Source organism: Melanotaenia boesemani, chromosome 1 (genome assembly GCF_017639745.1).
Source record: "Melanotaenia boesemani isolate fMelBoe1 chromosome 1, fMelBoe1.pri, whole genome shotgun sequence".
Classification (NCBI taxonomy): Eukaryota; Metazoa; Chordata; class Actinopteri; order Atheriniformes; family Melanotaeniidae; genus Melanotaenia; species Melanotaenia boesemani.
This window is the reverse complement of record NC_055682.1, coordinates 30074511-30099651: the sequence shown is the minus strand read 5'-3', so window position 1 is coordinate 30099651 and position 25141 is coordinate 30074511. Positions and strand designations below refer to the sequence as shown.

At 37.7% G+C, this 25141-nt stretch overlaps 1 protein-coding gene across 1 annotated transcript in view; it reads right to left on the bottom strand.

Annotated features, from left to right (window-relative positions):
- hcn4 (hyperpolarization activated cyclic nucleotide-gated potassium channel 4) overlaps positions 1 to 25141 on the bottom strand; it is a 104283-nt gene that overhangs the window by 26490 nt on the left and 52652 nt on the right. The window contains exons 3-4 of the mRNA XM_041991875.1: positions 16884 to 17045; positions 13336 to 13554 (exon numbers count right to left, since the gene is read on the bottom strand). Coding sequence (XP_041847809.1) covers positions 13336 to 13554; positions 16884 to 17045 — 381 coding nt within the window. The remainder of the gene's footprint in view (positions 1 to 13335; positions 13555 to 16883; positions 17046 to 25141) is intronic.

Sequence of the window (25141 nt, the reverse complement as noted above, 5' to 3'; positions counted from 1 at the left end):
CCTGTCCTGACTTTTGTTTCTGCTGTCAAGATTTATTGGTTTGTCTTTGTAATATTTTTTAAAAAGGGCTTTAAATATTTTGCAGTTATTGCTGGAACATGGCTGAATCTAGGTTTGTAAGTGCATAAAGCATCCCTAATAACCTTGGTTGCACTTTTTTGGCAAACTCTCAAGCTGTAGCCATATCTCTCTATAAAACAATGACAATTACCACTTATAGTAAAAATGTTACAGTAAATATTATAAAAAATAAAGTATTTTTCTCTCTGTATATAGCTTTTAGCCTTGACAATATTGTGATAGTAGCACGCTTTGCCCAGAGCTTACAGAACTGCATCTTCATTCCTGTTTTTCTTCATTCCTTCTTTTTTTTTGTTTGCCATTTTTTCACATGTTCACTATTAAGTGTGCTCCCATTCATACTTTTCTATGCTATCTTTCTAGTCTTTTATCATACATATTTTTCCCAATTCCCTTTCCTCTCAAGCGGATCTCCAAACAAATGCAAATTTTTGACCAAATAAAACATTAATAATTCATTTCCCAAAAGACATGTCAGCCACTTAATTATACTTTCTAAACATTTACTTTTCCCCACTCTTCCCTATCTCCCATTCGAATACACAGTCAGGAGGTATGGGTCATATAACAACACTCACTGAAGATTTAAATGTTTCCAATTAATTTTGTAAGCATGAAATAACCAAATTGGTAATCCAACTGCAGAGAATGCTCAAACAGTTCTACATTGTCTCACAAAAAACACTGGCTGGCTGAGATAAACAGAAATCCAATATCTATGTACAGTAGTCCATAATATATAGGGGAAGCTAAAGTTTTTTTAACTTCACAATTCAGTTAGAAGGTCCTGAAGTTGCCTTTATATTTTCTGTGTAAGAATCACTTGTTTAAAAAAAATGAAAAGAAAAGAAAATAGAGCTGGTTCAAAACAAGCTCTGATAGAGAGAAGATTTTTATATCTGATTTTTCATGGGGCTGCACGGTAGTGGGATGGTTACACCTCAAAGCAAGACGAATTCTGGTTCTAAACTCAACTGGGGCCTTTGTGTGTGGAGGTTGTATGTTCCCCCCATCTGTTTCTGGGATCTCTTTGGGTACTTCGGCTTCCTCCTACTGTTGAAAAGTGCATGTTAGGTTGATTGGTGATCCTGTACTCTGTCCTAGGAGTGAGTGTGAACATGTGTGGTCATTTATCTTTCTGTGTTGGCCCTGTGATGGACTGTCAACCTTTCTACCCTGCATCTCACCTGAGAGCAGCTATATTTGGATTAAGTGGGTAAGATGGCAAATTTTTAATGAAATTATGTGTGTTTTCAATGTGTCACTTTATACTAAACCGTAGCAGGATCAAACAAAAAGACTATTTTCATCTGCACACAAACAGAGGTTTCTACAATTTCTGCAAAATATGTTGATTCCAGATTGTATGTATAAAACCCATCCTCCTTGTGGACTTAAAGTACATATAATTGTGGTTTATAAAAACTGCAAAAGTTACAGATGTATGCAGCCTTGAGATGGTAGTATAATCTACTTGCTGTTGTGGATTATAGATGTGGGAAATCAATCAGAATAGGACCTTTTTGTCCAAGTTACCATGTGCCACTTGGTTGTAAACACAAGATAATGGAAAAGAAAACATGATTACACGATTTGGGATAAATAAGCAAATAATGAGATCAAAGTGGTTTAGAATAGTTGACTAACTTTTCAAAATTTGTGTGACGTTGTGTTGAACATGCTAGACCATCTTCCATGGCTCTGCTCTACAAGGTGGAGATACCAAGTCTAAGGATGTCTGGTGGCAACCTACTATTGGACAATCCAACTCCAATTAAATTCAGCACTGCACACATCCAATTCCATCAGTAAAGGTGAAGGTAAAGGGGAATATTAAGGGTTAGTGGGCATGAGACTTAAAGTAACATAGACAATGTGCATATGGTCAAAGATGGATTAATCCAAATTCACCTTCTTACAGGTTCCAGTAAGGAAGCTATCTGCCAATCAGCAAGAGCCCTAGTTCTTAATGATAATGCTGCAGTTGATTAGATGCATATCCAGTAATTATAAATGGTCACTACAGTTTATCTTGGCCTTTGTTTTCCCTGAATTAAATTATTATGCATTATGGCTTTTGTGTCCTACAGAAGTGCCATATAATCGTCAATACATCTCAGAATCAGATCATCTCTCTGCATCACTAAAAATACATAGATGACTTGTTTTTTTAGGGAAAACACAGCAAAGAATGATAAGTTATATAGAAAATTGGACATAGTAAGACCACAGAGATTTAACTTAATTAAAAAGATATTTTCTACACACTGCTGTTTGCTTATAATAACACTTTGCTATTGTTTAAACCAAATTGTAGCACTTTAAACAGCAACCATGACTAACACTTGCAACTTCTGAAAGTTTCTTGTAGCATTAAATATAAAGTATATAAATATATAAGAATAAAGTATATTTTCAATTTCAGTTTGTGTAGTTTTGTACTTGATTTTTTTTCTCTATCAAGTGTACTACAGAGTACCTCTGAGGCAGTGTCAACAGTTCTTGAATCAGCAGTAAAAGTTGTGTGACAGACAGAGAAGAAAGAGTAATATAACATGGTTTAGATTAATTCTTTGAGTCAGGTCCCAGCTAATGAGAGCTGCTGTTACTGTATGGCACAACCAGCCTTAGTCACTTGAACTTTTTGACAGCTGTGTCCTTGGGCTGACAGTATCTTGAGCTACCTTCCACAGGGCACCACCAAGTTGCATGAAATCTTCATCTTCACACGAAAGATGTTTTAAGGCCTTCAGAATTAAACAAAATGGCTTGACCAGGTAAATGTCTAGTCAAAATACCTTAAAAAACAAACAAACAAACAAAAAAAAAAAAAAACACCAATGCTCTAACTGATTTTGTTTCTCTCTTTGGACACCTCTATGAGACAGCTCAGTTAAGTGTAAAAAATAGTCACCCATTGAAGATTGTTTACTGTATTTCTAAAGGTCTTTATTGGGGGACTGAAGTAGGAGAACAAAAGATCTCCAGAGCCTCTAAGTCCCCCAAATAATCAGCTTTGGGCCTCTTATTAACTATTCTCCAAAGAGCCATGCTTAATTGCCAAGTGTTAATTAAAGATGTAAAAGGGTGGGCCTGCAGCATCCCACTGCTATTTATTCCTTAAGCCATTTGGGACTGGCATGTCACAACATGCAATCTCTTGGGCATCCTTGATTTCATTAACAACTGCCAACAACAAACAGAGCATCACTCACTTATCCTTTGCTGATGAGAATATATAAAAAAAGACGAGAGAGAAATGCTTATATGAAACATCATCAACGAAATATCAGAAAGCTTTGGTACAGTAAGTGAGACGAGGATCACAAGTCACCTAGAGCAGAATAGGATTATCTCTTTTGTCCACATCTCCATCTCTGTGTACTGTATAATTTACCACAGTAGAGAGCCATAGTGACAGATAAGTAGCAGCTTACAGAGAGCTGGAGTGGCTGGGGTGCCGTGTATGCACAGCCACATGTGCAGCCATCTTGTGCCCCCAATCTGGAGAGATGTAATTTGCTTTGTGTGAAAATGGTTCTCAACATGCCTGGGACAAGAGGAAAGGATTCTTTGGGGAATTTGCCAGATTCTCGACCCATTACAGCTCACAGTATTGTAAAGTGTGAGCTAATCGAAATATGGGAAAAATACTAATAATAATACTATAGTTGCATGTTACACGAGTAACATGCCTCTTCTGTCCAGAAAGTGGCAAGTCATTGCTGTACATCCTTACAAGATACTAAAAGTAGCATTCAGTCAATATTGGATTAGCAAACACCTGCCAAACAGTTCATGGCATCAGACTGATTATTTTCCCTCTGTTCAATCTTATTATAAAATAATTCTATCTAAATTTACAGTGTTTATTGTGCTGCAATTGGACCCAATTCTGATATCCACAGTTTCACAATTTCATAGATGAAATAGTTATTTTTTTAATTAGACAAAAAATGATCATATGGATTATTACTAAAAATCCCTGTTGCAGCTCTGCAACTCAGTGAAGAAAGTAAAATGGTAACGTTTTATCTATGAAACCACAAACACTCCAAAAGCATGCACAAGCATGTACAGTATGTTTGAAAAAACAAGCCTTTATTTGGGGAGTTGGGGCTACAGCAGCAGTAAAAGCGCTCTCCTAGTTTGGCTAGATTTAGGCAACAGCACCATAATGAGAGTTAATGCTAACAAAAATATAGTTTGGCATGAAGTATAATCTTTTATAAACCATGCACATTCTTCACAAAGTATTAAGAGGGACAGCAGACTCATTGTCCTTGGAGGTTTTAAGGCTATGTTTTTAGGTTATTTAGTTTTTAGAGAAATAAAATGAAAACATCTTTTCATTTTAACAACCAGTCTGAATTTTACAGATTTTCATTAAAAAGATCAGTTAACAAATTAGCATGCTTAAAATGGTGGCAAGTTAAGCACAGCCTTCAAGATAAAACTTAGACCATTCAGACCTAAGGTGGACCCTGTTTCACCTGTTTGTTCAGATACAAGTGGAATAAACTGAGTTGCAAACAGGAAAAAAATGTACAGTTTTATAAATCCAACAATCAACAAGGTCTGTTTGCACACCTTAAACAACTACGTACAACAACTACATCTTATGAAGCTATTTTTCATCTCAGTGGGGACCACACTCCAAACTTTTTAATGTGTGGTTGCTTGGCTCTATGCTTTGTTTAATAGCTAACATACTGCCTGATTTCAAAGAGCCAACTTAAGTCTGCTTGCTTGCTTCTGACAGCTCAGGCATTTATCACATGGTGCCACATTGTAATAGAATTCTATTCAGAAAAGATTATACCCAGGCTTTCTGATGATAATTTCCACTATCTTTGAAAAAGAACCTTTTTTTTTCCCCTTTCCTGTCCTCTTCCCCATCTGTACACTTCTGAGAGTACCTCATAGGCAGGATTTTCCCCATGACAGTTCCTCAGAGGGGCTTTTTACTGAATTGTTTCCCATCTAAACATAAAAGTTACCTGGCTATCACCTATGTATGTCAACTGGACATATGGCCTCTTATCTTTGCCATATAGTCATGAGAGCTAAGTTTTCTATTTTTTACAGCTCATTTACAGTGGATGAATGCATAGCTTGTGTCACATCAAAAACAGCAGGGAGCAGTTAAATCTGCAGGGGTGCTGCTTGCCTCAACTATTGCACTTCTTTCACTAGCTAAATATTGGTCATTATTTACCCTACAACCCACTGTGAGAGTAGTGTAAGTTAGTTTGTGTTGTCGGCATGACGGTTAAGGTCCAATATTGTACACAGTACAATAAATCTGCATACTGTAGCATTTTTTCAGCTTTTTGATGTACAACTTTACAAAAGTGTTTATTAAAGTCCTATCTTTTATAATTTGAGGAGGGCCTTGCTGATCACAACTCATGCTACTCATGCTACTTCACTTTTTCTTCTTCTTCTTCTTCTTCTTCTTCTTTTTGCATAATAAATGTTAAGTTGGTATTTATACTGATTTGCAGAAAGCCTTTGATACAATAGTTCACAGTTAGCTGTTGAAGAAACTGGAGGATTATGGGATGCATGGGGTAGTTCATGTAGTCAAGTTATTTAAACAGACAGCAATGTGTGCAGATAAAAGATGTTGAGTCAGGACTTAGAGAGATTACCTTAGAAGTACCTCATGGATCTGTGATTGGTCCAAAGTTGTTCATACTGTACATTAATGATTTATTTGAAGTGACAAACTTCTTTAAGTGTGTGGTTTTTGCAGATGACACAAATTTAATTTGCTCCGGTAATATATTGGAGAAAGTTTTTAGCAGAGCTGAAAGGAAGTTGGAATCAACTAAATATTGGTTTGATGAAAAAAAAAAAAGAAAAAAAAGAAAACAAAAAAGGTTTTTGGAAGTTGTCAAAAAAAAAACTAATGATGTTAGACTAAAAATCTGTAATAGTGAGGCTGAAAGAGCATACATGACAAAATTCCTCAGGGTTGTGACTAACCATAAACTCATAAGGAGACAACATGCTGGTTATGTTAAAGGTAAATTAGGTAAATCTATAAAAATTCTTAATAACATTAGTGAAGTTCTAAATTATAAAGCCCTCTGTATCATTTGTTGTTTAATTATTTTCAACCTTACCTGTCCTACTGTGTGGAGCTTTGGGGATTCACCTTCAAAACAATAACTAATCCAATAATTGAACTACAGAAACTACTCATATAAATCATTCATAAAGCTCACTGTTTTGTGCAAATGACTTCACTGTTTCTTAATTCCCATGTTATAAAATTTAATTATTTCTAAAACTGTGCAAATAATGTTCCAAATCAAGCAAAGGTCACTCACAGACTGTTCAAAGGTCCTTTTTAATATGGGAAAGCATATATGGTATTAGAGGTGTTTCTATGTTTACTGAATGACATAAGTATACATTTAAAGTTGTGCAATTCACTAATGGTTTTCAAAAGACTGGTTTGTAAAAATATTTTAGGGTTACAAGCTGGAATAATTTTTCAATTTTATTCTTAAGATTTGAGGGGTTTTTAATTTGAAAGGAGGCAAGGCATATTTAAGCATTTAACCGCCACCTCAGCCTATTCAGTCCCAACAGAATTTATAGCTGGTTGACATAAAAATCAGCCTCATTGTTTGTATTTTTGCTCTGTATTCTGGATGATGACTGAAAAAATCTAAACCTAAACATACATTATACAGTTTTGCTATTATCAACTTACTTTAATTTCACTCCAAATAATGATTTGTAGTTTTAAATCACAAAGAACACTAACCTCCAGAAAAAAATGTTTTTTGTTTCTTTAAAAATCTAATTCTTTTTCTTTTCCAGTTTGTAATTGGCAGAATCAGCCATGTATGTGTTCAGTAAGCAACTACAATAAATATTCAAAATAATGTGATGTTAGAAAGCAACTAAAGTCGTACAATTAGAAAAACTAGAAGTATTGAAACAAGACCTGAAAAAAACAAAGAATTTTAAAATGTTAAATCAAATATCTTTCTAGAGACTTTTTATTTCCAAACTGGCATATTGGTCGTGTGATAGATGCAAATAAAAATTCATGGAAACTTGAGAAATGCAGTCACTTGTTAGCAAAAAATTACCCAAAACAAAACAAAGAAAAAGCAGCTAAACTGGGTTGATATCATCAAAATGTCTTTGTGCCTGAATAATTTTTGGAAACAGATAAAGATGGATGTTAATAAACAATTAACATCCATGTTAATTTACAGGATTTTTTTTAAGTAGTAAATGAATTAATAATGAAAAAAAAAACATCCAAAATGACTTCATCAAAATCATCTGAGATAGATGTCACAACATATTTAAAAGCTGTAACAAAATTTCCATGAAGTTTATTGTACTTAACCTAGACAATCATTTTTCTGTTCTCATATTTTATATCGTGATTTGCAGTGCCTGTAGTACTCTAAATAAAAAGTTCTATGATTGATTTTGCCATGTGAAGAGTACAGATAAATGCAAACCAAATAATTTATTAACCCTTTAATGCTTAACCCAAGAAAGTATGGACAAAAATTGAATTTTTTTTAACAATCTGAAGTCCTAATTTGGCCCTTTAACAAAATGTAAAAACAAGCAATTTGTATTGTATTATTGTAGTGCAAAAACTATCCACCAGGGGGTATTAAACAAGTATCACATTGCATTGAGCAGAGTTTCTACTATGTGGTGACGCAATTCAGTCTGTATGTGTTAAATAGGATGCATTATGGGTAGCAAAAGCCTCATTTTGACTAACGGGATCAGGCCGTGATGGGACGTTTAGGATATGGATCTAGTTTGTAAATTTTAATTGTAATTGTTTGTTGCTCTAAACAAGAAGTCATTTCTGCTTTGTTTTCATGCCAGGCAAGTGACCTTTCTGTTCAGCTAATCAAATGATTGCAATGTGTCACAATTTGTTGTTGGATTGGTTACAGATAAATGCTAGCAAAATAATTTATTAACCCTTTAATGCCTAACCCAAGAAATAATGGACAAAAATTGATTTCTTTTTTATAATCTGAAGTCCGCTTGCAACCCTTTCATTGGTACTTCAACAAAAAGGGTCGCAAAAAAGTAGGACAGGTCAAATATTAGGGTATCCTTCCCAGTTTTTGCACGTGGAAAAGCAAAAAAAAAAAAGGGTCCCGACCTGCCCCGTTGGTGGAAACGACGCTTAAGGTATCCACAATTTCATTTTTTTTTAAACAAAATAGTATCTGTAGTTATAAAATATTTTCATAGGCAAAACAGTGAGTATTTTATCTTTATCTTAATTCTGATGTTGTATCATCACATCATTCATGAAAGATCAAATGATTTCATGCCAATCTGCAAATTCCAATCATTGCTTATTGTTGTTATTGGTGATGAGTTGGTGTGGACTCACTCAGTCTACCAAACAGATTTGCATGGTAATCTTGTATATAGTAGCAGAAAAACTGTGGGCCTCTGTGGTGGCTCAGTTGACAGATTTCTGTGCTGGCTGAATCCCTGCAGACAGGAGCAGCTGTCCCTGTCACGTCAGCCCAGTGACAATCTAAAAGCAGCCACCTGTCTTCGAAGGAACACCAGGGATTGTCCAGTTCTTGATCATGTGGATTACTGGTATTAGTCTTACATAGACTGGGAAATCTTCAGGAATTAGATCCCACTGTCACACAACTGATGGAAGGGCCAGTAGGGAAAAGGCAGAAAAAGGTGTACGCCTGAGAAGAAAGTGACCTTGAAGAGCAAAGGGTGGGAGGTACAGTGCAGTAGACAAGCTAACTAACTGTGACTAAGTGATGGGTTTTACTGCTGAGCCTTGTAGAACGATAAACGAAGAAATCCACATTCTTAAAAATGAATTGCAGTGCATGTTAATAACCTTTCTGTTGCCAGACGCTGGGAGAATGAAGCACAGGGGTGTCTCTCAGCTGGCTGGGGGATCGTAAGGTGTCTTTGGGGGTGATCCCAGAAATTGCAGCCAAAGGCTTCACTAGCACATGCTGAGTTGTGCTGAGACAGGCCAGCTGTCTGGTTAACTTGGCAGCTAGGTTTCTCTACACAGAGCAGACATGTTTTGAGTTGAGCTGAAGCTGCAGGTTCACACCCATCTCATTAAACTGCCACTAAGATCAGAAGTATTAAATACAAACCTACTTAAGTGCTTTACTGTTAGCACTGTGTCTTTATAGCTGTTCAAAATTTGGTAAAAACAAACAGCAGACAAAAACAAAGTAGGTTCTATGTTACTAGATTTGTGAGGTCATTTATCTAGTGGCCTCCTTTGAAGATGTACCACCACACACCCATTACATCAGCTAATCTGTTCCTCTACCTGTCTGCCTGGCTCTTTTCCCTGCCCTCTTTCACTCCTACTTTCTCTCTTTCATTTAGGTGTGATCTCTTGAGCCTTTGCTTCCATTCTCTGGAGGTCGTCCACTCTCGTCTGCTCTTTGCTACAGACGATGGGCATTGTGGCAGCTTAGCAGCTCAGCTCATTATCACCCACGCTGGGCCCACAGAGGCCACAGCATTAAAGAACGTAACTCTGGGTTTGCAGCCAGCCATCAGAACTCACCTTTCCCTGAACTAGGACTTACGACCTCAACATACACAACAAAACCCTGCAACTGCAACAAAACCCCGACATATATATTCACGTGGTAAAGAAAGAACCTTTTGTTTCTAATAATAATCTTAATAAATTATAAAAAAACATGGTGGGTGAAATTCTGGCTTTGACATGATTGGCATTAAACTTAAGCCACCATAATTTCAGTGTTTGTCATTTCCACACAAAATCGTACATAATTTATAAAGCTGTTAGGTTAGGAGAAGATTTACACAAACCTGAAACAAGGATGTTTTTCTTAGCTTATGAAAAAAAGCACATGTGGTACCCTGTAAAAATTAAAATGTTGCCAGAGCTCAAAATGTTTAAATAATAATAATAATAATAATAATAATAATAATAATAATAAAGTTTATTTATAATGAACTTTACATTTTAAATCTCAAATTGCTACAAGTTAAAATGACAAGTAAAAATCAGAAGAAACATAAAAACACACAAATTCATAAATTAATAAAATACACTAAAATTATATAAAAGCCTTTCTGAATAAAAAAGTTTTTAGGTGTTTTTTTTTTAAAGACTCCACTGTCTGTGGCACCCTCAGGTGTTCAGGCAGGGCATTCCATAGCTCTGGAGTGACAGCCTGGAAGGACCCCCATTATGCTAAGTTTGGTCCTCGGATGGCAAAGGCAGTTTGAGTCAGTGGACCGGAGATGGCGAGTGGTGGTGTGTAGAGATAGTAGCTCTGTTAAATAGCCAGGGGCGTGGCCATGCAGACACTGGAAGGTGAGCAGGCAGATCTTAAACTCTATCTTCTGCTGGACAGGGAGCCAGTGCAGGGACTGCAAAACGGGGGTGATATGGTCGTATTTGCGCCTCCTCGTCAGGATGCAGGCAGCGCAGTTCTGGATGTGCTGAAGCTTCTGCAAAGGATCCTGACGAGGAGGGCACTACAGTAATCCAGCCTGGAGGAGAAAAAGGCGTGGAGCAGCTTTTCAGCATCACTGAGGGAAAGGGAGAGGTGATGTTTGGAAATGTTTTGGAGATGAAAAAATGATGTTTTACAGAGATATTGAAGGTGGTGGTCATATGAAAGGTTGGGGTCAAACCTGACCCCAAGGTTTACCACGGAGGTGGAGAGAGGGATGGGGTGGTTGGAAAATGAAATAGTTGTGATGGAAGAGGATTTGACCTGATGTGGGGTGCCAGTGAGGATGGCCTCAGTTTTGGTGCTGCCGGACTGTAGAAAGTTTTCTGTCATCCACGCTCTTATCTCCTCCAGGCAGGAGGAGAGAGTGGATAAGGTGGCAGTCAGTGAGGTGGGGTCAGTCCGCAGGTAGAGCTGAGTATCAACGGTATAACAATGGAAAGAAATTCCATGCTTGCTGATGATGTGACCCAGGGGGAGCATACAGATGTTAAAGAGAGTTGGGCCCAGGACAGACCCCTGAGGGACCCCAAATGTGACAGCGTGAGGCCTCGAACTGGCATCCCTCAGGGCCACATACTCAGCCCTACCTGTGAGGAAAGACTGGAACCACTCAAGGACAGTTTCAGCCAGACCAATGGTATGCTGCCGGCAGTGAAAGAGTATATGGTGGTCCAAAGCATCAAAAGTCACCGTTAGATCGAGGAGGACCAGAAGAGACAGGAACCCCTTGTCAGCTGCCATCAGCAGATAACTTGTGACTCTGACCAGGGCCGTCTCTGTGCTATGTGATGAACGAAAACCAGTCTGAAACTTTTCCTAAAGGTCACTGGTCTTCAGGTGAGCCTCAAGTTTCCAGGACATTTGAAAGAAAAGGCAAGTTAGAAATGGGCCTGTAATTTGACAAGATGTTTGGGTCTAGAACTGATTTTTTAAGTAATGGCCTAACAAGAGCTGTTTTTAGGGTTGATGGAACCAAACTAGATTTGAGAGAAGAGTTTACTGTCACAGTTATAAGAGGGCTTATGGCCGAGAGATGTTGTCTCAACAATGCTGTGGGGAGAGGGTCCAGTGGACAGGTGGAGGACCCCATCCTTAAACTCTTTTTAAGGTGCTTAGACTATTGATTTAATAATAAACAGTTAAACTCTTCTTTATTCAAGCATACATTTAGTCAGATGAGGGTTTTATGACTGTGTTCTCAAATATGTTACTGTTTTTTATGTTGTTTTATGCATTTTATATCTTATAATATTGTTTTGTATTGTAAAGCACTTCTCTATTTTTATCTGTGAAAGGTGTTTCATAAATACACTTTACTCATTTTTGCACAATTGTCACCACCCATGTGAAATGCTCTTTATGCAAGTTGTATGTCTTCTTTGCCATCTACACAGTGGAGGATGGCACTGTGCAGAAAACATTATTCAATGGCTGAAACAAGTAAAATAGAAATAGTTTCAAAGATTATGGAGGTTTTTTCAGTCAAATTGGTAATATTCCTTGTTCTGTGTAGTAAAACATGTCAAAACAAAGCTGAGTGTGGTGTGTCAGATGTTGGCTTTGAAACTGACAGGTGAAATAAGCATGCAAGAAAGTATTTTTATTATAAAGCAATGGTTTTCATGCATCACAGATCCATAATGCTTAAGCTTAAAGGGTTAAGATCTAGTGCAGCTTTACAGTTTCCAAATACATCACTATCTTCATGTAAACTGGGAGTGCACTGGGCACAGTTATCTTAATTTTCTCTGAGGGAGAGCTGACAGAATGTGACCTTTCAAACCAGTTGTTATGGCTGTCAGCCTTCCAGCCTGTGGGACTGATTGACTACAGCGGGGCCAGATGGTGATTGGTATAAGATCTCACCTAGGAACCGCCTTCCCTAGACCAGGATTGGTCTACTTGTGCCCCAGTTCCAGAATGGCTGACCAATCCCAAGGGAGGAGCCCCTACCTACCTGCACCAGCGACCACAATCAGGGCGACTGTGGACAGTGGGACACAGTTCGCCAGCCTGGGTGTGATTTCGGAGTTGTGTGGTGGTTTCAGAGTTTCCCTGTGTGGGTCTTCTGCTAAAGTATGGTAATAGTAAGTTGAGTATTGATTCTGAGTTTCTATCTATCGTCCCTGCTTGAAGTGAGGTGATGTTTTGGCTAAAAACAGCATTTTTGTTTGGTTTTGTTTCATATACTGGCTGTGTGCGTGTACCCCGTATTTGGGGCATTTTCTGTTCTGTTTTATATTTGCGAGTATTAAAGTAATTGTTAACCCTTTAAGGGACACTTTCAGTTCTGCTTTATATTTGCGAGTATTAAAGTAATTGTTAACCCATTACGGGACACTTTTTGTTTGGTTTTTGATTGTTTGTTTCATAGTCGGAATTGGATTATATTTATTTGTTTTGTGTGAACCCATTTGTCATATTGAAACAAATAAATTGTAGAATTTTAATCAATCCGGTGTCCGACTCACTTTATGTTCCGACCTCACACCCCTAGGCAAACGAGGACGTAACACCAGTGATTTAGAAAACCCTGATGGTGCTTGTTTTCGCTTTCTAGAAGAGGTATAACAGAATTGCCATAACTGGAAGTGTGACTGAGTTCATTGCCTGTGCAAAAATCAATGAAATTCAATTTGGAAGTGACCAAGCAAAACCACCCTTTATACTTAGGCCAAGCTTGCACCCTCCCTCCCCACCACTGTCCTGTCTTCAGTCATCAGTAAAATCAGCACTCTTGACTCACCTTCTCCTGGTACTGCCGTCGAGATGAGTCCAGAGACTGGATTAGCGCGGTGGCATGGCCCACAAACATGGCATAGCAAGTGGCGCCCACAATCATGCTAAGGATGGTCAGCCATACGTCTGTCATTCCCACCGGGGGGTACATACCATACCCAATACACAGCATGTGGCTCATAGCTTTGAAAAGTGCGTAGGAGTACTGCTGTCCCCATGTGTCATTCTAGATAAAACAGAGGAGATGGGGTGAGTTAGGGTGAGCACACTGGAACACTCTGGCTTGCTCTCACTCAAATATGGGTGTTGAATATACATTAAAGGTCAATGAGCAGCCTGACAGCTTACACACACACACACACACACACACACACACACACACACACACACACACACATGTACATCCAATTACTTAAGACAAAACTAATAGCAGTTCCCAATTCCATTCTGTGTAAGTTCAGTGCAGAGTAGCTGGCATACTTTTCATTATGCAAACATTTGGAGCAAGCAGACATTTGGGCACAATCCTAAAACAGAGCCCTGAGAATGGACAGACAGAGCATTAGACACTAGAGGTTTGCATGACAGAAACTAGGTCAGCTACTTAGAAAAATGTGATTTCTCTGCGAGTTTTCTCATTTGTAGATAAATTGCTCCTTTTCCTTTAGATCTTAGTGGTGGTTCATGGCAAATCAATATCAACTCTCTCCTGGGGGTGACATGTCCAAATTGCTTTCAAACTCATTTCCACAGCAGAAAAGCTGAGACAGATAGCAATTTTATTAGTGCCCTTCTGAAAAGGTAAGAGACAATGACCCAGCAAGATAGCAGGACAGCTACTCTGAGAAAAAAAGCAAGTAGAAGAGTTCCTATAATTATTTTAATGAGAGTCAAAACAACTGTCAGTGAGTCTGTCAATTCTTAGAACCTCTTTGTCAACCAGGTAGTGTGAGCAAAACAGAAGAAGCTTACCATCAGACAGGTGGCTGCCCTACAGGCCTGAATAAATTCAGTGATATATTTGTTATTCTGTCACACCAAGAGTCATTCTTCTACGTAATACAATTAATTAGACACTGTTTACTGTGTAAAACAAAACAAACTCCCTTTCTAATGTTAATGTGAGGCTACAGCCCTCTCAAGTGTTAAGTGAGCACATTATATTTCATCACATCTCAAAGATGCTTTACAGCCCACAATACAAGGGCTTTTTCAGTGGAAATGGCCAGTGGAAGTTACAGAAATGTGACTGCACTGCAACAATATGACAAGAACAAATAACCTCAGTAAAATCTAATTAGAAATGCATGAAATCAGCTTGTTAAAGGGCACTTGGCATGGAAAACAGTATTTTGAGAAAAGGAAATAAAAGAAACAAAGCACTCTTAAAAAAGGGAAAACATAAGTTATGGTTAGCTTTTGTTAAAATATTTGTTGGATATTAAGTGCACATGAGCAATGCAAACATTTTTTTCTACTGTGGGAATTGAAGTGTTGAGAGGAAAAATTATTCTGAGAATTTTACTCTTTGCAGGACGAATTAAACCCGCTGCACTTTGTGTTGCCATTCCAGTGTCTATCATGCTGCTTTATTTCAGAATCTGCAGTCTATGTGTAGATTCAGTATGATTTTGAGAATATTTTCTCCTGCTGAAATGTAGAAAAAAATTGAATCCATATGGTTCTCATACATGGTATAGAACCTATAAAGGAGAACATTATAAAATATTACACCATATTGTACAAAACAAAAAGTGACTATATATCTGAGACTTACTACAGACATCAAGAGAAGCCTCCTTAGAAAAATACTTAATCATTACTTTTTAATTTGCTTATTGCTGAATTACATAAAAATGTTAGACCAGAGAGATGTAACAAAAGATGGGGCAAATTGAAGAAGAGAAAGACACTAAGATTAAAAAAGAAAACAAAAGCAACAACTGTACAACCAAACCCAAAACATTAAGCTGCTACACCTGTGAATAAATATAACAGAAAACATCTTACAGCATCTGGAGAACCATCAGGAGCACCAATAGGATGAAAAATTTGAAACCACAAATAACAACACCAGCAGCAGCAGCAAAATACATTTAAATTTAAATTTAAAATCTATAAACATAACAAAAAAATGTAATTATTGGACCAAGGTTCTTACTACATATTCAACAGCTGCAAAAAATCACATTTAACTGTCAGTAAGTGATTCTTATAAATGTATAAAATAGTATATATCAATATTGGTAACGTGATGGAGATTTTAATGAAGGGTTTAACAATCAAACAGCCAAGCAATCTAACAACAATTATGTTTACATTTATAGTAATATATTTTATATAATCTTAATTAAACAATATGCATATTAAAGATCTGTCAAAGTTTTCATTACTAATTAACTAGTATTTATTACAAGGAACTTAACATACAATTTGGGTGTTATTATTTTATTATTATTTATTTTTTTTTTTACATTTTAAACCCCCCCCAAAAAAACATTATTATTGATGAAAGTTCAGACTTAGAAATGATCTCCATGAAAGTTGACTAAAGAATCAAAGAGTGGATGAAAAAAAAGAATTATTATTATAATTATTTATATATATATAATTATTATAAATAATTATTTCACACCGGCAAATGAGTTAAAAAAGAATAAAAATAAAAAGGGACATTTGCAACTAAGTCAGCGTGTATACTATAACGTCATCATTTGATGATCAAGATTTGATCCAAAGGCTACTTTGATCTAAAATACCAATGTTGTCCCTGAACAGCACCCCTCACCTGAGTGCATATGTCTGCACAAAGATATGGGAATAAAGCTAAAATTAGCTAAAGAGAGGAGCATCTCAGGGGAATGGCGGTTTGCAACATCTGTCTTTTGTTGTGCTTAAAAATAAAAGAGGCAGATTCAGTGAAACAAGTGAGCCTGTCAGGGAGGCAGAGAGGCATAATGAACCAAGAACATCATATCTTGAAAGATGTAACGACCCATGTGACATATGCTCTGGTAAGATTTCAACTTACAGCTAACCACACACTGGTATACCTAAAAATGAATGTAATGTTTTGCTTTTTATGCCTAATTATCATTTTTTTTCTTTCTGGTTAAAAAAAAGAAAAAAAATCTGCATGTTCATCTGGGACTGTGACTTTCACATCATATGAGGGTAAAATGGGAATTCAATGTTCTACCCCAGCAGCTGTTTTAGTAATGCATAAAGATTAGAAACTGGAAAATAAAATTCAACCAATACTGGTATACCCTCCTCAGAAAATCAATGTTCTAGGAACTGATTCCTTACAAAAAAAAGGCAAAAAAGGCAGATTTCCATAACTCCTAACAAATAAAATCATCAGTAAATTAAATAAATTTGGACAAATGCAGCAGATAAATATGTTTGATTCGGGATTTAAAAACGACAGACATGCAATGCAATCTTTCCCAGGAAGCTTAAGGGTTTTAGTACAGTAATTATAGAAGCTAAGATAAGACAGAGCATTATCTGATTCAAATAGGCAGCAGGACTCTGTGCAGGAGAAGCACTTACCACCATCTTATTTTTGGACACCCAGCAGTCAGCGGGGAAGTCCTGTAGCATGGGCACCAAAAACTGCAGGCAGCCATCCCAGTGACACAGCAACAGCATCATGCCAATCAGATTGACTATCCGCACCATAGCGCTGGCCAGGTCATAGGTCATGTGGAAGATCTGAAGAGTGGAAGAGGCAGACAATCAGAAAATGGGTTAGAGTGATGACTCAACACACTGACTATCAAATCCCTGAAATCTCTCCAGACTTCAAAAGGCCATACACAGATTTCCTCAAGAGAGATTTTTCTTTGTCTAGAAGCTGTGCATAGACCTCTGGGTCTATGCTCTGCCCCTGTCATGCTCATGGCTTGTGGCATTAGAATCAGGCAGCATGTACTTAATCTGCAGGAAAAAAAAGAAAATGCTTGTTATGTTGTGCTGAGATGAGCTGGTGGATGCAGATGTTGCTGTTACGCATCCACTGGGGATGGTTAGCAAACTGGGACCAGAGCTTTATCTTGCAGTACTGCTGAATCACTCTTATTAGCCACTCAGCCAAACACAATAATGGTACAAGCAGAGGTGGCTGCACTCCTGGGGTGAATGTGTTCACTGGATTTGTTAATCCTTATGATAAACATGCTCATAAGGCACTGCAGGACTCCTAGTCTGGTGTAGACTTTAATGGCCTCAACCATTCAAAGGCTTTTAATCCCATTGAAGACCACGGTGTGCACTGCTAACCACTCTGCTTCTTATTAAAATCCGCTCTGTGCCATTAAAAGGCTTGTGAGTGAGAGGGGATATTCCATCTTCACTATGTTACTCAGCAGTAGGTGATGATGAAGAGAGTGGAAGGCATCCTTGTCACCAAAGTTTAATCTTCCTTTTTGTTCCCCAATCGTTGCATGTGTTTTTTTTTTTCTGTTTCCAACTGAATGCCTGTAAGTGTGTGAGCCTCTTTGGATGTTACTCCGTGCTCGTGTGAAGGAAAAAGGCTGGCAGGGACTGATGTCGTGTTTGGGGGCTGCTGCACCATCAAATCACATCAAATTTATTTCTGTCAACAGGAAAGCATGAAGCCAAAGTTATGCTGAGGAAATACGTGCCTCTCACAATGGTAGAAGACATCCTCACTCACGTTCTTTTTAGCTGCCTGTCCTCTTATAGATTTAGATACTGAAACTCAGTGTGTCCCTCTTCAACTCTGTTCTCTTTCTCCCTGAGCTCTTGTTCAAAATGTTTAGCCTTGGGCATTTGTATCCATCACCTAGGCTGAAAACACTTACCTGGCAGAACATTTTCTTGCTTTACACTAAACAAATCATCTCATTTTCCACAGTCCCTTCATATCAATAAATAAGTTTTATTGGTTAATAAGTGATGTTGAAATTCCTCATGGTGCAGTAATCGCATTTGATAACATTAAAGTGTAAAATCTCTGAGGAAGCCTCATGAAACACAGGTTGCTTAAATTTATAAATACCGGTAACCTGCTAAGATATGTGCAAAGTTAAGCATAGTTGATACCAAGATATTTAGATTGACGGAGACATACAACAGCACATTTTTTATATATTTTTAAAAAAATAATTAACTGCAAAAGAAAGCATTGTTTTCAGCTAGTGACTATCACTGAAACTTTATGGGGAAGAATGCATTTGATGTCAAATGTCTTAAAAAAGGCTAAAATGTAAAAATGTATTGTATGGTTTGTTTGCGCATGCAAATGTTCTGCAATGCAACAAAGTACAAAGTTCACAAAGACAGGGGCTCTCTCAGAGAAACACTACTCCTGAACTGTCTATGGAAGTGTAGAGCTGACACACAAATAACAAAAAAATGGAGACTTTATCGTGTTATGTGATATTTTATTGAAAAAACGCGAAACATATCACATAACGTGCTAAGTTCATTGTAAAAATGTAAAACATATCACGTTATAATGTGGTCAATTTTATTGTAAGAACATGAATCAAGGTAGCTTGTACTGTAGGCAGATTTTGTTGCGACCCAGAAATATTGGAGCAAAATGCATTTTATGGAAATTATTCTCATCAAGCAGAAACATTTCAGTTCTCCTTCATTGTTCTACTGTGATTTATTGTTGTACACACAGAAATGTGGGACAGTTATAAGCAACACGGTATGTCATATGCCTGCATGCAGTGAGATGGTGAGTGTATCTGAGTTGCCACAGAGAATGTGTGCTGCTTTTGGTTAATAATATGTACCAGTGATTATGGCTGTCTTCTGAAAATAAAAATGACAATTATAAAGGCTATATGCCCCACTGGGACTCGGAAAAGTAAGGCGCCAACACAAAAAAATGTAGTTTTGTCTGCTTTAAGGGTGCAAAGTCAACAATACTGCAGTGCCCTCCTATGAAGTACAAGTTAATTCCATTTGGTAAATTAGACATTTCTCAGACCATAGCATCCACAGTTTCCCCATACAAAGACAAATATGGTTTATAGTCTACATTTTCACCACAAAATGTATCACATCATAATATAATAATTTTTACGTTTTTACAATAATACATATTATAATCATATTATAACATGATAAGGTACCTTTTTCTATTGTGATTTATTGTGAAGATTCTTGGTGGGCCGCATGACTGTTGGGCTGTTAAAAAATTTAAAAAAATAAAAAATAAGTGGGTAAGTAAGAACAAACCCATGTTTTGATCTAAGTGATTATCTGTGACAGTAATTATTAGTGAAGTGCGGATCACTACTGAAATGTCTATTCCTCCTTTACCAAAATTTATATAACTTAACTTTCAGGATAGGTAGGAACTACTTCTTCTTCCGCCTGCCATGGGCATATGCAAAACATGGACAGAGTAACTGTCTGCTGCTAAATATAAGTTATTGTGCAGATCTTTAAACAACAGGAGTTCCCTGCAATCTTAAAACTAAGACATCCTGTTTTCTTCAAATGTGCAGTAATAAATATGGTTATACACTAAGTAATGAAATAAGTAACTTTTGCAATAAATAGCTGCATGTGTAACGCTTGCAGCGCTCTTTCTGTACCTCCCCTATGATGTTTGGTTATGGCAAAGTACTGTAGTTACTTTTATTCTATGTACCAGAGGAAGAGGAAGAGTAGGCCAGTTCAGACAGATTCTAAGCACGAAGGAGCCTAGGGGTGCAATCAACACAGGACACAGGCAACAGTTTTGATTTAGAGAAGAACCATATATTGAGCAGAGTTGACAATAAGATTAAATGTAACAATGAAAAATTAGAGAGCTCTCTTCACCCCAAAAAATAATAAAATAAAATATAAATGAAATAGACCCGGGTCTTGTCCCTTATAGTCTGAGCAATGCTCTTCAAGTGTTCGTTCAGTGTTCAGTGTGTTTGTAGCCAGTCGGGCTACAAGCTACCGGTTTGTTCGACTTCTTGGGCTGGGCTCGCCATCCAGTACTGGAAAAGGGTTCACTCTCCTGCACGTCTGCAGTCCACAACTCCGATCCGAACAGAAAAACCTGACCTAAGAGGTGAGGTCAGAATGAAGTAGCTTAAAATAAGTACTTTTTACTATAATACTCTTGCTACTGTTCAGATTCAAGTTCTAAAAAAAATAAAAACATGTTGTACAACAATATAGCTCCAAAGATTTTACAATTACAAAATTACCCGATGACAAACCAATTAAAATAGTTGGAATGCGGTAATAAAGTGATCGTACTAATTCAATCTCTTTAAGATGCATAGTAAATACACCTTTGAAATAACACAAAACACCTTTAAAGTGCATTATGAACACACACCCTGGCATTTAAATCTAATAATCCATATGAAAAAAATAACAGAATACCTTTAAAGTGCATAATAACTACACACTGGTCTTTACATCTAATAATCTGTACCAAAAATAAAATAGAATACCTTTAACAAGCATTATAAACACACACTGGTCTTTACATCTAGTAATCTGTACCAAAAATAAAATAGAATACCTTTAACAAGCATTATAAACACACACTGGCATTTAGATCTAATAATCTGTACCAAACATAACATACAAGACCTTTAAGTGACATGAGTGAATGAACAAACCACCCACAGATAATCGTTTGGCCCACAAAAGGCCGTTTTAACAGTAATAAAGCTAGCGGGAATTAACATCGATGCTAACACAATACTGTACATTGCATATGAGACTCACCGCTGCTGGGCAACGTGCTAACAAGGCTACGGGGTTTCTCAGGGCTTCTGTGGCACTCGGCACTCCGGTATCTTAACGTTTTAACAAAAGGATCATCACCAATTGAAACGTAATGGCGGTTCAGACATTTTAATATTGGTTTGTGCTTACCAATAACCAGCTGAATCACTAGAAGAACGTAGATTTCCACACTTTAGTTTTCTTATCGCACGAGTAAAACACGACCAGCGGGTTCTCTGGTCAACGTCCGGTTAGAGACTGAGTAAGACGCAGGCTGCGCACTACCCAGGGGCTCAACCTTGACCTTATTGGCTAACACCGCATCAGATTAACTGATATTGACTGTTCGGTGCGCCTATCAGGATACAGCTTTATCGTCAGACAAAATTGTTATCAGTTGCTTAGTGTGTTTAACAGAATACATATTTATCGTCCTTTTACAGCTATTTAGCTTTTCCTTGTAGCATACTTAAAATATATTATGAATGCACATTTTAATAATTAACCATATTTATTCCCACTGAGATTTTAATTACGATTGGTAGCACTGGGTTACACATGCATTCCCTGGAGTAATATGTCCCTGAGATCACCCCACCTTAATTCAACAGGCGTAGATTTAGTCGGATGAGACTACCTGCAGCGTAGATCATTAGGTTTACTTACACCAGGTGTCATTAAACTATTTCAGTACTGGGAATAAAATAGCCCACTGTGACTAAGAAAAAAAGTTACTAAAAAATATTTAATAGATAAAATGGAGAATAACATCAATGAGTCTAGTTTATTTTGACTGATGGTTAACTGAATCTTTCCTATGCTTTCTGGCTGATGTTTTGATCACTTTTGAATGCTGGCAGTGCTTTCACTCTAATGGTAGCATGAGACAGAATTTACAACCCACACAAGTGGCTCAGGTAGCGCAGCTCATCCAGGATGGCACATCAATGCGAGCTGTGGCAAGAAGGTTTGCTGTGTCTGTCAGCGTAGTGTCCAGAGCATGGAGGTGCTACAAGCCACTTCATCAGGAGACGTGGAGGATGCCGTAGGAGGGCAACAACCCAGCGGCAGGACCGCTAATTCCACCTTTGTGCAAGGAGGAACAGGGGGAGCACTGCCAGAGCCCTGCAACATTACCTCCAGCAGGCCACAAATGTGCATGTGTCTGCTCAAACGGTCAGAAACAGACTCCATGAGGGTGGTATGAGGGCCCGACGTCCACAGGTGGGGGTTGTGTTTACAGCCCAACACCGTGCAGAACGTTTGGCATTTGCCACACTGGCACCCTGTGTTCTTCACAGATGAAAGCAGGTTCATACTGAGCACATGTGACAGACATGACAGAGTCTGGTGATGCCTTGGAGAAAGTTCTGCTGCCTGCAACGTCCTCCAGCATGACCGGTTTGGCAGTGGTTAAGTAATGGTGTGGGGTGGCATTTCTTTAGGGGGCCGCACAGCCCTCCATGTGCTCGCCAGAGGTAGCCTGACTGCCATTAGGTATGGAGATGAGATCCTCGGACCCCTTGTGTGACCATATGCTGGTGCGGTTGGCCCTGGGTTCCTCCTAATGCAAGACAATGTTAGACCTCATGTGGCTGGAGTGTGTCAGAAGTTCCTGCAAGACGAAGGCATTGATGCTATGGACTGGCCCGCCCGTTCCCCAGACCTGAATCCAATTGAGCACATCTGGGACATCATGTCTCACTCCATCCACCAACGCCACGTTGCACCACAGACTGATGTAGTGTTTGTAAACCAAAATTTACTGCATTTTCTTTATATAGCTGTAGGCCTTCTTTTAAAGGAAAGAGACATTTTGCACGTAACAATGTGATTATTCATGATGAATCGCAGCATGTCATGCAATTAATCGCGCTTAAAAATTTTAATCACTGCCCAGCACTAGTAATTTTGTTGATAGCACATTCAACTATGTGAAGAACAAAGAGTTCATCACATAGTTGAACAAAGAATATTTCGTTCATAAAAATCTAGGATGTGTTCTTTTAGTATTCCCTTTATTTTTTGAGCAGTGTAAATAACCTGCCATTAGGGAAAAAATCTAGGATAATTCAGGATTTGCCAGGTAAATAAATTCAAGTCACAAACCAGTGAGCTATATATGATATTATAGTTTTTTTTTTGTTTGTTTGTTTTTTTTGCTACTTTCCTACCACTTAATGTTCTTTAATCTTAAAAACAGTAGTACCACGCATGTTGGTCACACTGATACCAATGAGCTATATCTCCTGAGTAGATTTTTTTTTTTTTTTTTTAAAGTTCTACTGTGTTATATTTAGGGGTATTTATTAGAAGAAATGCAATATGATAATGATAACAACACAACCTGAGAGTGTAGCATTGTGATAAAATTGGATTTGTGTTTTTTGCAAACAAAGGAACAAACTTTTTATAAATACAGCACAGATATTGTGGAGGCTGTTCTTAATTGCAAACCCATTTTCTACATTAGCCCAGTGTGGACAAACCAAACATTTCTGTAGCTCTAGCTGGTTTTGTTTAAGTGAGAGTAGTAGCTTACTCGTCAAGGTTCAGTTAAAAGGATGGGATGGCACATTTGGTTGTAATGGGCGTTCACAAGCTGTGTGCTTGTGCACATCGAGGTGACACATCCTTCTAGCTTACACACCATCAGAGTGTAAACCAGCTACCAGTGTTCAAAGCTGATAACTATAAAATTTTTCTGTTACTGCACTAACCATCCCTTAGTCATGCTGCCATAGGCTTAAACTGCTGAGGGACGTCCCATGATGCACTGAGCACTTCCTTACTTTTTCGTGTCTCTGGTCTTCATGTTTTCATGTATAAACTTATGACACTATTGGCATCGTTAACTGTTTTTTCTCATCTTCTCTCTTCTCTGTTGGCCTTGGCAAATGGCTGCCCTCCCTATGCCGGGTTCTACTGGAAGTTTGTCCTTCCTGTAAAAAAGGGAGTTTTTTTTCTTTCCACTGTCGCCTGCTGCCCTGTTAATGCTCAGGATGGAGGACTGAATCGAAGTCAAGATTCAGTGCAATTCGTTGATTTCTTTAACCAGGCTGTTATTTTTTTATTAAATGGCTTCTATGAAAACTGATTCTATCACAATGAATTGGCTCAAATTATTTGGTCTGTAGAGTGCCCTAAGATATAGTGGCTGAGAAGTGGAAAAAAAAATTACATTTCAAAAATCACATTAACAAATTCCAAAGAGAAATTACAGTTTTACGTACAACTATTACATTAACAAATTTGTTAGTGTTTTCTTTTTTTTTTTTCATGTAAATGTGTTTTGCACTTCTCGGCCACTGTACTGTGATGCCATTGTTGTGAAATGGAGCTATTCAAATAAAGCTGAATTGAACTGAATTGAGTTGCACTCTCTTGTGCATCTGTATCGCTTATATCCATAGTGTTGTTTCCAATAAAGCAAATAATAATAATATAATAAAGTATCAATACAACTATTTTAATAGTTACAATAAATAGTAAAGTAATATCTTACTCTTCATATTTCATAAAAATACCCAGGCAAATAACATAATTTAAAATCAGAGCTTGCTATGTCTTCTCACAGTCTCACAAATGTCATTTACCACTTCCTCAGAATTTTGGGAAAAAAAAAAAAAATTAAAGTGAGTAAATTAGAAAAACACAAAATACTACAGCTCATGTTTATATAAATTTTAAATAAGTATGTTAGTTTTCCTCTCAACAAACAAACAGGTGACACCACTTCGTATTATATGGGTTGGCCCTGAACCTGCCTTCATACTGAGTACTACAAAGCTACAAGACCCAACATATTTTTGAAGCAGGAAAATTTTCTTTTTGTATCCAGCACAGAGCCTGAATGACTCATTTCTGTTTAACAATAACTGCTGCTGCACTTCCTACCACAGCGGTACCCTCAAAAGACCTCCAGCACTGAACCACTGTGTGGAGAATAAAGCCTATGAAAACAGTGATAGGTAATGCCATGCAAATCTCCAGTTTGTAACCCCAACTGTACTGTCAGTGTAGGAAGGTGATTCCCCTATCTCCCTTCACAGCTGTAATCAATTCAAATACTGCCGTGCCAAGCAGGA